At 48.2% G+C, this 15,676-nt stretch overlaps 1 protein-coding gene across 1 annotated transcript; it reads right to left on the minus strand.

Annotated features, from left to right (window-relative positions):
- Positions 1-2,324: 2,324 nt before the first annotated feature.
- On the minus strand, positions 2,325-7,694 carry LOC119239122 (uncharacterized). The gene is given in 1 exon segment (XM_037503404.2): positions 2,325-7,694. A coding segment is annotated over 1 exon segment (4,584 nt). The 5' UTR covers positions 7,600-7,694; the 3' UTR covers positions 2,325-3,015.
- Between the last annotated feature and the right edge of the window lie 7,982 nt (positions 7,695-15,676).

The following is a 15,676-nucleotide window of genomic DNA, read 5'->3' on the forward strand; positions in this document are numbered from 1 at the left end:
TTGTAATCTAGGTGTCAGCGCCTAAGGATCTTGGTTTCCATAGCTGTGTCAATGGCTATGCTAATCTCTTCTACCCCCACCTCCTTTTGTGAGCAGGGTTTCTGGTCTTGTGGCACACCTCCTTTTCAGTTTTTTCTATTCCTGTCCCCCATCAGCAACCACAACCCTACCAATTTGACAGGCCATCCCCACACCAGGTACAGTGGTGAAGCCAGTTTGATTATGACCAATTAGGTTTTTTTTTTTTAAATAGAGGCATGTTTTATTTATTTATTTATTTGTTTGTTTTGTTTATACATGCACTGGGTACAGTCAGAAGCGCGGGAGGGTGAGAGAATTCACCAGAGCCAGAGCAGGGAGCAGAGCAGGCAGAAGGACCGAAGTACACTGCTGAGGGGAGCAGCGGGCGGCAGTGTTGTGCCCACGTCGACCAGTGCAGCCCCCAAGGACACAGACAACCGATGCAAGGGCACAAAGGAGTTTAATACGGGCTCGAGACCGGGCCCTCGACACGCGCCGATGCAACGGCAGAGGTCGAGAGCCCCGAACAGAGGAAGCTGGGACATCTTATAGGGTCGCGAGTGGCGGGAACTTTGAAAGAAGTTGGCAATTATTCATTGGCTACTACAAAGGCACTTTGGGCGCGCGCGGTTACAGTTTCAAACTGATTGGACGGTTAGAGATGCTGTCCCATTTATGGACAGGACTGCCCTCATTGGTGGCTGGGGTGGTCTGCTTTTTCGTCACCAAGTGGAGTGAGGGTTGTGACTGCTGAAACTATCTCCGGAATGCGGCAGGACAAGGACTAACATATCAAGGTGGAGGATATACAAAATGGCGAAACCTCAGCTAAGCTTGGTTCCACATTTCCCCATTTTTTTTTTTTTTTTTTTGAAAAAAAAAAAAAAAACGGCTAGTCAGTTAAGAAAATAACACAGCTACCAAGCCTTTTATCAGTTAGTCAGTCTCAGAATTATGGTTACGTTTAGTCACATTATGTGTCATTTTGTTGTTCATTCACAGGGTTATAGGTCCAGCAAAAGTTCTCAGCCACAAATGAGAATTACTCTGCTTAAACAAGAGATGTTTTTTTAGTTGTTTTTATCCCTGAAGCCTTCCTAAACTCCTTAGAGGTCCTCTTTTGTACTGTTCCTGAAACTTGCTTAATCACCCTAACTCGCCCTATGTCTCATTTCTCCCTTTTTGGGAATGGAGCCCCTAACTGCAGTCAGGGAAAAGGGGCGTCGTTCTGATCAGTAACTGCTTCCTGCTGAAAGTGGGCGATGAGGGGAAACAGTCAGGGCTCCACTCCTATGTATTGGGAGGGGTCCTGTTTTAGGGGTTGTTGGGGAGAGTTATATTGGCGTAAGGGGGCATATTGGGAGCGCAGCACCATTAACTGGACCGTGTTTACCCGTTGTTTAATAAAGGCCACGAGTCGATTAATGACACAGGGCCCGATAGACAGAATTAAGAAGAGGGTAACGACTGGGCCCAGAAGAGGCAAGAGATAGGGCAGCCATCCTCCTAAGTCTTCCCAAAGAAATGCATTGTTGTCTTTTAGCTTTTTTCTCCGGTGTTCTAGTTCCTCTTGTAATTGCTTAATTTTATTTCTAACTATTCCTGACTTGTTAGCATAGAAGCAACATTCTTCCTGCAGGTAGAGACAGATGCCTCCTTCCTTTGCTGTGAGAAGATCTAGCCCGCGGCGGTTTTGCAGGACCACCGCGGCCAAAGAGTCTAACTGAGACTGTAACTCTAAGGTTGTATCTGCTAGCCGCCCAATGTCCCCCACCAGCTGAGCTGAAATTTTTTGTAAAGGTTAACAGAGGTCCCAATTCCAGCAACTCCGGTCCCCACTCCGGCTGCCACCCCCAGGCCGAGCAGTAGTGGGGTAATTATGGCCCGCTTATGTCCGGCAGGCACAGACTGGATGAGCTGTATGGGAAGGCTTTGGTTGCCTGGGACCACTCCCACATCGGGCATGAGATATGTTAAAATGCACAAGCCCGACCAGTTAGCAGGGAGTACGGGGTAGGCTGTGGTGCCACAGAAGAAAATAGTGCCCAGTGCCGGCGGGCACATAGAGGCAGAGCCATTAAAACTGGGCGCCTTAGTTGCACTGACTACTGAACTGCAGAGTACCTTATTTACTTGACCCACTCTTAAGGTCCCATTGTGACTAAGGCATGGCATCTGAGCAACTGTTGGGGAGAGCTTGACATTATTGATGGGCAAGGTCTGGTTACACGTATGGGTTGGGCCCTTTAGGTTCGTCCAATTAATCCAGTTGTACACAGCAGGGATCGCTGTGTAACGGGGGGTCCTTTTCTTAGACATAACCAGCAATCGCTAGCCAGGGTTGGGTTGGTCTTGTTTAAAAATTGTAGGGCTGAGTCTAACATGGCCTGTACTGTCTTTTCCAATTTAAGGGAACCCACCGGGCCTGGGATGTGTATCGGCTTGAACCACCGATCCTGTGTTTGGGCAACTTGTTCAAAAACCCTCTGAACTTCCTGCTTTCGTGCGTGGTCTTGCACACCCCCACCGTCTGTCATCCCCCAGTGGGTTTGCAGAGTCCAACAAAAGGGTTTTCCTGCTTTGACAGGGCATACATATCCCGCGTTATTTCCTAAGGATATACCAGTTCAGAAAGTTCGATTGGACTCTGTGCACTGATAAACAGTAGACCTTTCATAGCACTGTGAATGAACAAAGGTATAGGCTGAAAAACTCCCCCCCTCTTTACAGTGATTGCAACTTTCATTTTTAGGCGGCATTTGATTTAAACGCTTCCAACAGACCACCCTCCCCACTGTACCTGGACATCCATGGGTGGTGCCCTTAATCAGGGTCGCCACAAACAAAGGAACTCCCTTAAGGCTGCAAGCACGCTTACTAACATAGCACTTGCTCTGAATATGACCGAATATGCCTTCGGTGATGCACCGTCGGCAGGGATCCCAGTCAGCCCCGACAAGGAGAAAACAAAGGAAGGACAGTAGGTAGCCAACATTACAGTTTGGTGTCATTTTTCACGGCGTGGGCAGTGGTCTGGGAGCGATGGGTTGTAGCCGGGAGCGCCTGAAGAGTCAGCTTGAGTGGATTGGTGGGATGCTTCCGGGCTCGCCACTGCAGCTGGGAGTCGTCAGTTGGTGCCGTCTTGACGTGTGAGTGATGAACCCAGGCCGCGATGCCGTCCACTTTGAGTGCGGTGGGTGTGGTCAGGAGGACGATGTAGGGACCCTTCCACCGGGGCTGGAGGCCACGACCGTCGGTCTTGTGTCGGCGGACAAGGACAAGATCTCCAGGCTGAAATTTGTGGGCTGTCTGAGAAGGTCCTCCCCCTTCATAGAGCGCTCTGAGGCGGGGCCAGACCTCCTGGTGAGCCTGCTGTACAGCCCACACAGAAAGAAAAAGTTCACAATCAGAAGGCAAATCACAAGCTAACTGCGCACCGTGCGGTGTGGTTGGGGGGGCGGTTCCATAGATAATCTCGAACGGAGACAGACCCAGACGATAAGGGGAATTGCGAGCCCGGAAGAGGGCATAGGGAAGGAGAGTCACCCAGTCCCCGCCAGACTCTAAAGTTAATTTAGTTAAAGTTTCTTTTAAAGTTCTGTTCATTCTCTCCACCTGCCCTGAACTCTGGGGCCGATAGGCACAATGGAGCTTCCACTCTGCTCCCAGGGCAGAAGCCACAGATTTCGATACCTGAGAGACAAAGGCTGGTCCATTGTCTGACCCAATGGTCACTGGAAACCCAAATCTAGGAAAAATGTTTTCCAACAGGATTTTGGCTACCACTCGAGCTGACTCACCTCTTGTCGGGAACGCCTCCGGCCATCCGGAAAACGTGTCCACCAGGACCAGCAGGTATCGATAGCCAAATTTACCTGGTCTTACCTCGGTGAAGTCTATTTCCCAATGGACCCCCGGGCGCGTTCCTCGCGGCCTCATTCCTGGTTCACCGGTTGTCTTGGTGGCGTTTACCATGGCACACGACTGGCAGGATGCCACTACTTGTCGCACGGTACAGGTTGCGTCCCGGACATGGAGGTTCCATTGCCTGATTAGAGTTAGAATTTTTCTCTCTCCCAAATGCGTGGCTCGGTGCAAGCGCTGAATGAGATCAGTGGCCAAGTGTGCTGGCAAGATGGCCTTAGTTTCTTGGGTGTACCACCAGTGTCCCAAAGAAAAAGCACCCGGTAGAGACTGTATGTAGTCAAAGTCCATAGCACTATACTCTGGGTCTTCCGGCAGCTGCGGGTCCCCTGGGTCTGGGAGTTTTACTGTCAGGGCATCTACCGGCATTAGGGCAGCTTGGCGTGCTGCCTCGTCCGCCCGCTTATTACCTTGAGTTGGAGTCGAGGAGTCCTTTTGATGACCTGGATGATGTACTATAGCCAGCTTACGTGGTAGCCACAGCGCTGCCAGGAGATCCATAATTTCTTGAGCGTTTTTAATGCCTTTGCCGTCGGAGGTTAAGAGCCCGCACTCTTGATATATGGCCCCGTGTACGTGGGCCGTGGCAAATGCATATCTGCTGTCAGTATACACAGTTAAATTTTTCCCTCGAGCCAAGGTGAGAGCTTTGGTTAGGGCAATTAGTTCAGCCTTTTGAGCGGACGTCCCGGATGGCAAAGGCTCAGCCCATATGACTTCCTGCATGGACACCACTGCCGCCCCTGCCGCTCTTCGGCCCTCGTGGATAAAACTGCTCCCATCCGTAAACCAAACCAGTCCGTCCGGCAGAGGGTTATCTCGCAGATCAGGGCGTAACCCTTGGACCTGGGCCAAGATATCAACACAGTCTAGATGGGCCTCCAGGTCAGGGGCAGGTAGGAGGGAGGCGGGGTTTAGCCCCGTGGGTGGCGAAAAATTGACCCTCTCTGGGTTGAGCAATAGGCTTTGGTAATGCGTGATTCGGGCATTACTCATCCACCTCTCTGGCGGCTGCCTGAGGACTCCTTCCACCACATGGGGGGTGGTTATGGAAGTAACTTGTCCCAGAGACAGTTTTTGGGAGTCCTTGAAAAGGAGGGCAGCCGCTGCCACCATGCGTAAGCACGGTGGCCAGCCGGACGCCACCGGGTCTAACTTTTTAGACAGATAAGCCACAGGACGCCTCCAGGGGCCCAAGGACTGAGTGAGCACCCCTTTAGCTATGCCCTTTGCCTCATCTACGAACAAATGGAAAGGCTTTGTAATGTCCGGAAGACCCAGGGCTGGTGCAGACAGTAAAGCCCTCTTTAAGGAATCAAAAGACTGCTGCATCTGGGGAGTCCACTGAAAAGTTACTTTTTCCCGGGTAGCCTCATACAAGGGTTGGGCCAGGTCTGCGAATCCAGGTATCCATAGCCGGCAAAACCCAGCAGATCCCAGGAACTCACGTACCTCCCTTTTGGTGGTGGGTGTCGGCAACTGTAAGACAGTAGCTTTTCTGGCTTCCGTCAGCCACCTATAACCGTTTTTGAGGCGGTAGCCCAGATAGATTACCTCGGGCAGGCAAATTTGTGCCTTTTTTGCGGAGACGCGGTATCCCATCTGGCCCAGTTCCGTCAGTAATTTGGCTGTTCCTGTTCGGCAGGCATGCTCACTTTCCGCTGCAAGTAACAGATCATCAACATACTGGAGCAAAGTTAGTTCGGGAAATCGGCTGCGGAATTTTCTTAAATCCTCATGAAGGGCCTCGTCAAAAAGGGTGGGAGAGTTTTTAAACCCTTGAGGCAACCTTGTCCAAGTTAATTGTCCACTGATGCCCCGTTCCGCATCCTGCCATTCAAAGGCAAACATTTCCTGGCTTTGGGGTGCTAGTGGTAGACTAAAGAAGGCATCTTTTAAGTCCAATACTGTGTACCACACATGAGTAGGTGGCAAGGCACTCAGCAAGGTATAAGGGTTTGGGACTGTGGGGTGGATATCTATGACCCGTTTATTTACTTCTCTGAGGTCCTGTACCGGCCTGAAGTCTTGCGAGTGTGGTTTTCGCACCGGTAACAAAGGGGTGTTCCATGACGAATGGCATGTTTTAAGGATACCACTGTCCAATAGCCTCCGAATATGAGGCGTTATTCCTGCCTTGGCTTCTGCAGGCATAGGGTACTGTTTTACCCGAATGGGTTCAGCCCCAGGCTTTAGCTGGACTATAATGGGTGGTCTGTGGGACGCCGGGCCAACCCCCGCGGTTTCTGCCCAAACATTCGAGAAAGATTCCATCCACCACCCAGAAAGGGGTGGGTGATCTGGCGCCACCAAAAGGCGGTACTCATCTTGAAGGGAAATCGTGAGGACATGTAGGGGAGAGCCCTTAAAGTCCTTGATTTCGACACCTTCCTGTCCAAATGAGATTTGCGCTCCTACCTTGGTTAAAAGGTCTCTTCCAATTAATGGGTACGGGCATTCAGGAATTACAACGAAGGTGTGCGAGACCTGACCTTTTCCCAGGTCTACAGATCTTTTCGTGGTCCAGGGATACTGCTTGCATCCCGTAGCCCCTTGCACCCATGAAGTTTTACCGGAAAGTTTACCCAAGGGTTCCGTGAGGACTGAATGCTGTGCCCCCGTGTCCACAAGGAAATTAACGGGTCTCCCCTCCACTTTTAAGGTTAGCCGGGGCTCGGGGAGGGTCGAGCCCTGACGGTCCTAGTCACTGTCATCTCTTGTGCCCCCGAGCACCAGGACAGGAGTGTCAGAAACGGCGGGGTTGTTTGAGGTTATTCCCCGTTTCTTTGGGCAATGTTTGGCCCAGTGTCCTTTTTGAGTGCAGTATGCACATTGATCACGCCGTAGGGTCCTGCCTGTCCCTGTGGAGCTGGGGCGGCGGGAGGGGTGTAGCTTACCCGGGTCGTCCTTTTGAGTGACGGCGAACAGGATTCTGGCCATATCCCGAGTGTGGCGTGCGTTTTCAGCCGCCCTTACCTTCCGTTCTTCCTGGCGGATGCGGTCTTCTCTTTGCTCAGGAGTTTCACGGCGATTGTACACCTTTTCTGCCACCTCCATAAGATCTCGAATAGATTTTTCTCCCAGCCTATCTATTCTTTGTAGTTTTTGTTTAATGTCAGGAGCCGCCTGGTTAACAAAGGCCATTACCACCGCGGCCCTGTTCTCCGTTGCCTCCGGATCCATAGGAGTATATTGCCGAAAAGCTTCCATGAGGCGTTCTAGAAAAGCCGCGGGGGTCTCCTCCCTTCCCTGCTGCACATCCCCTACCTTGGCCAAATTGGTGGGCTTGCGGGCTGCTGCACGCAACCCTGCCATTAGAGTCTGGCGGTACACCCGGAGTCTCTCCTTACCTTCAGCCTGGTTAAAATCCCAGTCAGGTCGGGTCAAGGGAAACACTAAATCTATGCGGGCCGCGTTTGTGGTGGGTGTGCCATCTTCTCCAGGGACTAATTTCCTGGCGGCCGTCAGTATACGATCTCGCTCCTCAGTGGTGAAGAGGACCTGCAAGAGCTGTTGGCAATCATCCCAGGTGGGCTGATGAGTAAATAGAACAGTGTCTAGGAGATTAACAAGGTCTTTAGGGTTGTCAGAGAAACGTGCATTTTGTGCTCTCCAGTTGTAGAGGTCACTGGTCGCAAACGGCCAGTAGTGCATGGGCTGGTTGCCCTGCTCATTAGGCAATCCTGCCACACGCAGGGGCAGGACGGTGGAATCCGGGGAATTCGCCTTCACTGAGTGGGTGCCTGCCGCCGGACCCTGCCCACGAGCCCCGCCCGCCTCTGGGGGAGGGTGGTCAGCCGACCGCAGGAGTTGGGGAGGGTTACTACAAGGGTTATGATAGGGTGGTGGAAATAGAAGTTCCTCCGGGGTAGAGTCTTGGAAAACCGCAGGTGCCGACGGGGTGTTGGGGTGGGACCCAAGCAGTTTAGCCGGCAGTACGGGTTGTGCCTGTAACGACAAAAATGGCTTTAACCAAGCAGGGGGGTTCTGGACTAGATCTTGCCAGACTAAGATATACGGGAGTTGGTCAGGATGTCCGAATTTTCTTTCACTGGTGATGATTTCCTTTACGCGACGGACAATCTGTAAATCAAAAGTTCCCTCCGGGGGCCAACCAACTCCGAACTTCGGCCACTCTGAGGAACAAAAGGTGATTAGAGGGGATTTTTTTATTTTTACACTGAGGTCCGACCCTCTGGACCTGACATCTTTAAAATGCTGTAAAACAACGGATAGAGGGGTAGATGGTGATTGACCCATGATGACAAATGCTAGAAGTACAGTGGCTGTCGTCACAAGAAACAGGCCAAAGACTGATTTTTCAAAAGGCCCCCAAAAGGGGTATCTGCTTCCCCGCAAAGGGTGTGGCCTTCCTAACATGTGGTCCGGGGACGTCTCCCGCGGTCCACGCCGGCGGCTTTCAAGTGCGTCCACTTAAGCCTGACCCGGCTATTGAACAGATTTTCAGGTTTGCAAACAATTACAGCTTTTACAGGTACAAAGTACAAAAGATACAGGTACTACGTACAAAACAGCTTCTACAGGTACAAAGTACAAAAGATACAGGTACTAAGTACAAAACAGCTTCTACAGGTACAAAGTACAAAAGATACAGGTACTAAGTACAACTACAGGTCTGCAGACTTGAAGCTTACCTGGGCGAGTGTTGGAACTCACCTGCGCGCTTTAGAACTCCTTTCGGTTGCTCGGCAGTTGGGGTCTGCACTCGTCGATCCCGGACGAGCCCCCAAAATGTTGTGCCCACGTCGACCAGTGCAGCCCCCAAGGACACAGACAACCGATGCAAGGGCACAAAGGAGTTTAATACGGGCTCGAGACCGGGCCCTCGACACGCGCCGATGCAATGGCAGAGGTCGAGAGCCCCGAACAGAGGAAGCTGGGACATCTTATAGGGTCGCGAGTGGCGGGAACTTTGAAAGAAGTTGGCAATTATTCATTGGCTACTACAAAGGCACTTTGGGCGCGCGCGGTTACAGTTTCAAACTGATTGGACGGTTAGAGATGCTGTCCCATTTATGGACAGGACTGCCCTCATTGGTGGCTGGGGTGGTCTGCTTTTTCGTCACCAAGTGGAGTGAGGGTTGTGACTGCTGAAACTATCTCCGGAATGCGGCAGGACAAGGACTAACATATCAAGGTGGAGGATATACAAAATGGCGAAACCTCAGCTAAGCTTGGTTCCACAGGCAGGAGAGGTCTGTGCGCCATGCGGGACCCTCCTCTGGTGGCCGGGGAGCAGCCGGGATCGAACCAGCCCCACAGAGGCCATGGGCAGCTTCGCAACCCAGCACTCAACCGCTACGCCACCAGGGAGGCCCCCAATTAGGTTTTTATTGCATCTCTATAGTACATGCAGTGTCAACCCATTCATATATATGGAAATGGAGACCCAGGATGCAAGCCACTGGCTGGAAATCACAAAAGGGATATGCTGCAGCACTGAGTTCAAATACAGCTCTGAACCCAAACCTCCAGTTTTGATTTAGGCTCCAAAGCAATGTCAGGCAATTTGTTATTACCACACACCCTGCTTGTGTCACAGGCTGTTGCCAGGATACATCTATAGGTTACATGTGTACATTGAGAACGGTGCAATCAACACAAGTATAAAGAGAAATTATTATTGTGGATGGGTCTTTGTATTTTCCAACTCTACCAATGGACTCAGTGTACATCACATATTTGATCACTAGGGGGAGGCAATAGACAATGCACATAAGCAAACTTAGTCCTGGAGGAAAAGTGTTTTTCTTGTAAATGATGTTCAAGGATTTGCAATAGAAAAGTCAAGCTTGGTATCGGAGACTGGCTGTCCTCATCAAAGTTGGAGCTGGTACTTTTGTTGAAGCGTTTCCATCTTAGTTATGAATACTTTGGAATAGTGGGTAGTGCCCAAAAAATGAATGAAAGAGACAAAAGGCAGAGAATTGACTCTTACTGTTCTCTGGCTCCTGGTCTTTGTCTCCTCTCTGATCATTTCAGTGTTTGTTGAAATTCAATTTCCCCTTCATTCTCTCCATTTCATTTCACTGCAGACCACGTTTGTTGATCTGTTGCGGAGCTAGTGAGGCATGTGCTGACCTTCCCATCCGCTCCTGGGAAGGCCTGCTTGACTGGTACATGCAGCCCTTTCTATGGCTACTTCTACATCATGGTAATTCCCAATTTTCTTTCTACGGTAACTTGTTCTCTTCCATTCTTCAATTCTTCATTTTCCTTCAGCTGGATGGAAAGAATGTTGAAGTAGGAGTTCAAGCCTTGTGAATACCTCTGACTAGCTAGGTGACCTAGGCAGTTAGCAGAACCCATTGAAACTTTGTTTTGGGGTAATTAAAACTTTATTATTCAGGTAGAGTATGATTTATTTTGTAACCCAAGTTAATCAGACATTTGCCTTTGTATTTATGCAGAATTATCCAAGATGTCCATCTTCTCTCCCACTTTAAGTATTTCTCAGTTCAGTTCCCAGGTACTCCTGAAGAAGCCTCTGCCTTTGCTTGCTTTCTTCTACCAGATGCAGATGGTCCCCAGCCACAATAGATTCCCCTGTGGCTTCTTTAGAACCAAAGCAACAAGGGACTCTCTTGCCAAAGAGAAGAGGGACTCTTACCATCCACTTGTTACAGAGTTTGCCATGATCTCAGTTGCCTCTCTCTTAAGTTCAGGATTAGCTGGGGATGGAGTCATATAATAGCTCCTACACTTTCATCTTGAGGCCCTTGAAACTCCTTTTGTTATAGAGCAACCCCGATATTAAACGTGTTCCTGGCTGTGGGTCCTCACCCGCGCGCTTTAAAGGGACTTATGAATACTCTACTACAGACACACGCAAAAGGGTTAATAAAAGGTTTATTTACAAGAGGAAAGGAAATAAGGAAAATGTACAACTCAGGGAGAAAATAGGGAAATAAAGTCTTTAATGCGTCCTACCCGATCCGACGACCTGGAAACCCAAAGTCACTCTCAGAGCTGGCCGGACGCTGCGAGCTGGTGGAGAGCCAAAATGGGGGATCCCCAAAGCCCACGTGTCTGCCTTTTGTATCCACCTGGCTGCTTAACCCCACCCTCAGGTCCCAGCCACCTTCCCTTTGGTGGTGATGGGATTTGGAGTTCCCAGTGTCTTTGGCTTTGACCTGGGGTGGGGGTGGAGTCCACAAAGCCTGTATGGAATTTGCTTTGGGACATCCTTTTCCCCCTAACACTTTGACAACCAAGGATGAAAAAGTTGTAATTTACACCCCCTTTCCTTTCTGCACCTCTCTGAAAACAGGTATTTGGTAGGCATAACAATAATTTTAAATCTACCTGGGCAAAGACTCAAGTTCTTCCCAAGAGATTTCCCTTGCATAGAGATGGTTGTCAGACCAGACCCTGGGGCTCCTAAACGTGTCTGAACTCCAGTGGTGGACACTGGGAAGCTCTGACTGAAGATGAAATCTGATTCAGTTGAAAAGGAGATAGCCAGTATCCCCTTACTATCCTTTGTGGTTTTTCTTACTTTTTCCATTTCCTTCATCTCTTTTATTTTAAGTAACACCACAGTGTGCTCAAAACCATGTCAAAAAGACACAGAATTTGCTCAAAGGGGCTCCCCTCATCAAATTTGGGCCAACTTGGGCATCAAAATGAGTAAGGACAGTAATTGATAGTCATCCATTACATTAAAGAAGAATATCAGTCTACATCCATACTACATTTTTTTTTTTTTTTTTTTAAAGAGGCATGTATTTTTATTTATTTATTTGTTTGTTTGTTTGTACATGCACTGGGTACAGTCAGAAGCGCGGGAGGGTGAGAGAATTCACCAGAGCCAGAGCGGGGAGCAGAGCAGGCAGAAGGACCGAAGTACACTGCTGAGGGGAGCAGCGGGCGGCAGGAGAGGTCTGCGCGCCATGTGGGACCCTCCTCCGGATGGCCGGGGAGCAGCCGGGGATCGAACCGGCGCCGCAGAGGCCGCGGGCAGTTTCGCAACCCAGCGCTCAACCGCTGCGCCACCGGGGAGGCCCTACATCCATACTACATTAATGGGGGAGGTAAGAAGGAAAATCCTTTATTTGTAGAAGAATGTCAATTAATACAGAGGAATGACAGAACGACAAATTGATCATTTTCAAAAATCAGAGTAACAATTCAAGCAAGAGTTATTAAATTGGATGCTAAAACTTTTGAATGAAAAGTTACTGGTGAAGAGTATATTCACATAGTCTCAAAGTATCTTAACTAATTACAAAGTAGAATTTATTTTTATGATGGATAAATATTAACCAAAAGATCAGACTAAACATCACCAATAATGGACACATCGAGATGTGGGCCTGGTGTGACATCTGGGAACACTTCATCACTTGCATGTAATTCCTGCCAAAAGTACTGAACTGAAATCTATCAAAAGAAATACCCAAACAAATCCAAATTTGGGATATTCTGCAAAAATTCTTCAAAAATTCAATGTCACAAGAGACAAAAATGTCTGGAACTAACCCAGATAAAAGGAGATTTACAAAACATTTCAATTACATGTAATCTGTGTTCCTTGACTGGATCCGGGATATTGGGGAAGAGGGGATGGGAATCAGACTCTAAGGACGGTCCTAAGGCATTTAAGGAAATTTGAATTTGGACTCTGAGGATATAATAGCAATGTTAGGAATGATAATTTTTATGCAAATTTGCACATACAGGAAAAAATTAAGTAAAATTAGAAATTAAAATGGAGTGTCATTTGTTATTTATGCATATATGTCTCAGAAAAATGATACCTGTTTTTTTAAGTCTCTTAAGTTTTATGGGCTGGTAAATATTCTTGGGATTCTTATCTTTTTCTGATCTTCTATTTTATTTTTCTGTGAGAGGGAACACACACAAAAAGAAGGAAAGCCATCAAAACATGGCAGTTTGAAGGGCTCCACGTCAGCTGGAGTTTCTCTTTGGGACATTTGTGGAAGAGCCACAGCTTTTGATGGCAGGAGCAATTTCTGATTTTGTTGGGCTTGTGCTTGTGTGTCACTGGTTTGGGGTAAGACATTTTACTTCCTTTGGATTCTAAAAGTTTGCTTACTTGAAAAGCACAGAATTTCCCTTCTTTCCTTGTGTAAGGGCAATACTCAGGGCAGAAGCCTGGAACAAGAGAGGATCCATAAATGGGTCACATGGGCAATATCACCCCATGGACCAGCCTCAGACAGTGAGAACTGCAGTTCCTGGCCAAAAGGAGACTGGTTGCTACTACTTACAAAAATAACGATGATGGGGGCCTCCCTGGTGGCGCAAGGGGTTAAGCGTCAGCACTGTGAAGCTATCCGCAGCCATTGCAGTACTAGTTTGATCCCTGGCCAGGGAACTACCCATATGGTACAGGAAACCTCTCCTGGCTCGCCAGCTGCTCCCCTCAGCAGTGTATTTCAGTCAGTCTGCCTGTTCTGTTCCCCACTCTGTCTCTGATGAATCCTTTAACCCCCCACATCTCTGGCCTGTACCCCACTTCTTGTATGTATAAATAAATCTTTTTTTAAAAATAGTGATGATGTTAATAGTAATGATTCTCATTATCTTTATTGAGTCTCAAAAGCAAAAAAAAAAAAAAAAAGAAAAAAAGAGCCAAAAAACAAAGTCTGAAGGAATGTAAGGTTGATTTCATAAAACAGAATGGGAAATAATGAATAATTATCTAAACACAGTCTTTCCTATGAAATACAAACCTTTTCTTGGCTTTGTTTTTTGAATTAGGAGAGGAGATCTATTGAATTGGATATCTGTCAGCAGTATTTGAGAGAAAGGATCCTATTCAGCACAAGCCATGGTTTGGGAGGATGTCGGTAAAAACCCCTGATAGGCCTGGGTGAGCCTTGTGGAGACCTGGCACCCTATCTTAGCACAAAGAGAATACCCGAGGTCCTGTGCCCCGGGAGGGCAGGCAGGGTTTGTGAGAGGCCTGGAGTGGGACTGGGGGAGATAGAGTGTGTATGAACGTTTATTTAAATTTGGTGAGATGAAGTTTGATATAATTGAAACCGAGACTAGCTGATTAAATTTGTCTCAGATGCTATAATACAAAAGAGAAAAAACAAAAAAAACCTGACTTTCTCTTTGAGGCCTATATTTACAGACACAGATTATTTGTCACAGTCTGAATAAGTAGAATCTAACAACCTTGAGCTCAGTGCCAGGCTGGCTGGACACTGAGAACACAGAGGATGGGGGCGACCCAGAGGCAGGGGACCCCCAGCAGAAACCCAAGACTCCAGTTATCTGGAGAAAAGCCTTTTCATAGTTCATGTATGCGACGCCCTGTGACTAGCCATGAACTTCAGCCAAGTCCATGTTTCTTTGCTCCAACTGCTCCAACTGGCTTTCAGCCAATAAGAGTTGACTCCTTTGTTTGCAACCTGGGCCCCCTCATTTCCTTTCTTAATCAGGGAAGGAGGTAGATTTGGGTTTATCTCCTACATCCTTGCCAATCAATTCACAAATGAAGCTGATTTCTCAAGTATCCGATGTTCTTATCTGATCTCTGCAGGCAGGACAGAGACCCCAGCTTCGTACACTATCAGCAGAATGGTGGCTCAGGTTCAGAAATTAAATTGATTTATATAATTAAAGTTATACCTAGACAATCTGAAATCGGAATAGTATACCCATTTTGTTGTAGTTAGCTGAGATCTGAAGGATGAGCAGATTCCAGATTCTGCCAACCCCAGTGATGGGTTCAGAATTGACAACAGCTATGTTGAATATCAGGTGCAAGGGAAAATGTTTTCCATTAAATATGTCATTTTAAGAACACACCTTAGGTGCCCATTCTTTATCTAGGCCTTACCTCCTTGTATATTCAGCTGCTTACTCCATCTCAGCTGTTGTGATAGGAGGTGACTCTGTTGGGCCCTTGAGATGTCCAGGCTCTGCTTCCTCCCAGTACTTCCGGACATGAGAAAACCTCTTGTCACATGGTAGGGGGAATGGGTTTCCTCAGGAGCAGGGAGACATTCTGGCCAGTGAGAGTGGAGATGGTTCGATAAATTTCCTCTCCATCCCTTCCTTCCATAGGTTGTCCTGAGGTACATTTTTCTCTTTATAGCCTGACCAGAGGCATCCTGTGTTGCCCACCAAGAAGGTGTACTTGCTGGGAAACAGCTGCATCGCGCTGAGATTTGTGGGAAGCAGTGGGCTGTGTAGTAAAATCTGCATTGACTCCCCATCCCTTCCTGCCTCACCCTCTGGACCTGTGCTTCCCCTGGCCTGGCATTGCACTTTCTGACTACAGCATGAACCCTGACCCGTGCCTCGGGAAGCCAGGCTAAGAGTAATTTCATACTGGCTTTGGAGTTCAAAATGCAGTTCCTTCTGAACTTTTCCTCTAGCTCATTGAGTTTTAAGAGACGATGATTCTGTCCATGGACGGACTGTGTAAGAAGCAGAGCCCTGTGGACTCTGTTCAGAGAAACTTCTGTCCTGTCTTTTCACAGCAAGTATGGTTGGGCAGGAGAGAATTAATTCAGAATCAGAACTCTAAGACATTGGCCACCATTTTTAATTTTTGCTGCTTACCTGGTCCTTCTTTCTGGCCCATTTCTCTCTTCTGTGAGCTGGAAAGCATGCCGTTGGCTTTCAGATCTTATTTGACTGAAATGATCCAAATTCCTCTGACTGAGCCTTACATCTTTCCTTTCTAATAAGCTAAATGATGTCTCACTCCCCACGGACTGCAAATCTC

The sequence above is a fragment of the Talpa occidentalis genome, unplaced genomic scaffold, assembly GCF_014898055.3.
Source record: "Talpa occidentalis isolate TD23 unplaced genomic scaffold, MPIMG_talOcc4v2.1 talOcc4.11, whole genome shotgun sequence".
In the NCBI taxonomy this organism is placed as follows: Eukaryota; Metazoa; Chordata; class Mammalia; order Eulipotyphla; family Talpidae; genus Talpa; species Talpa occidentalis.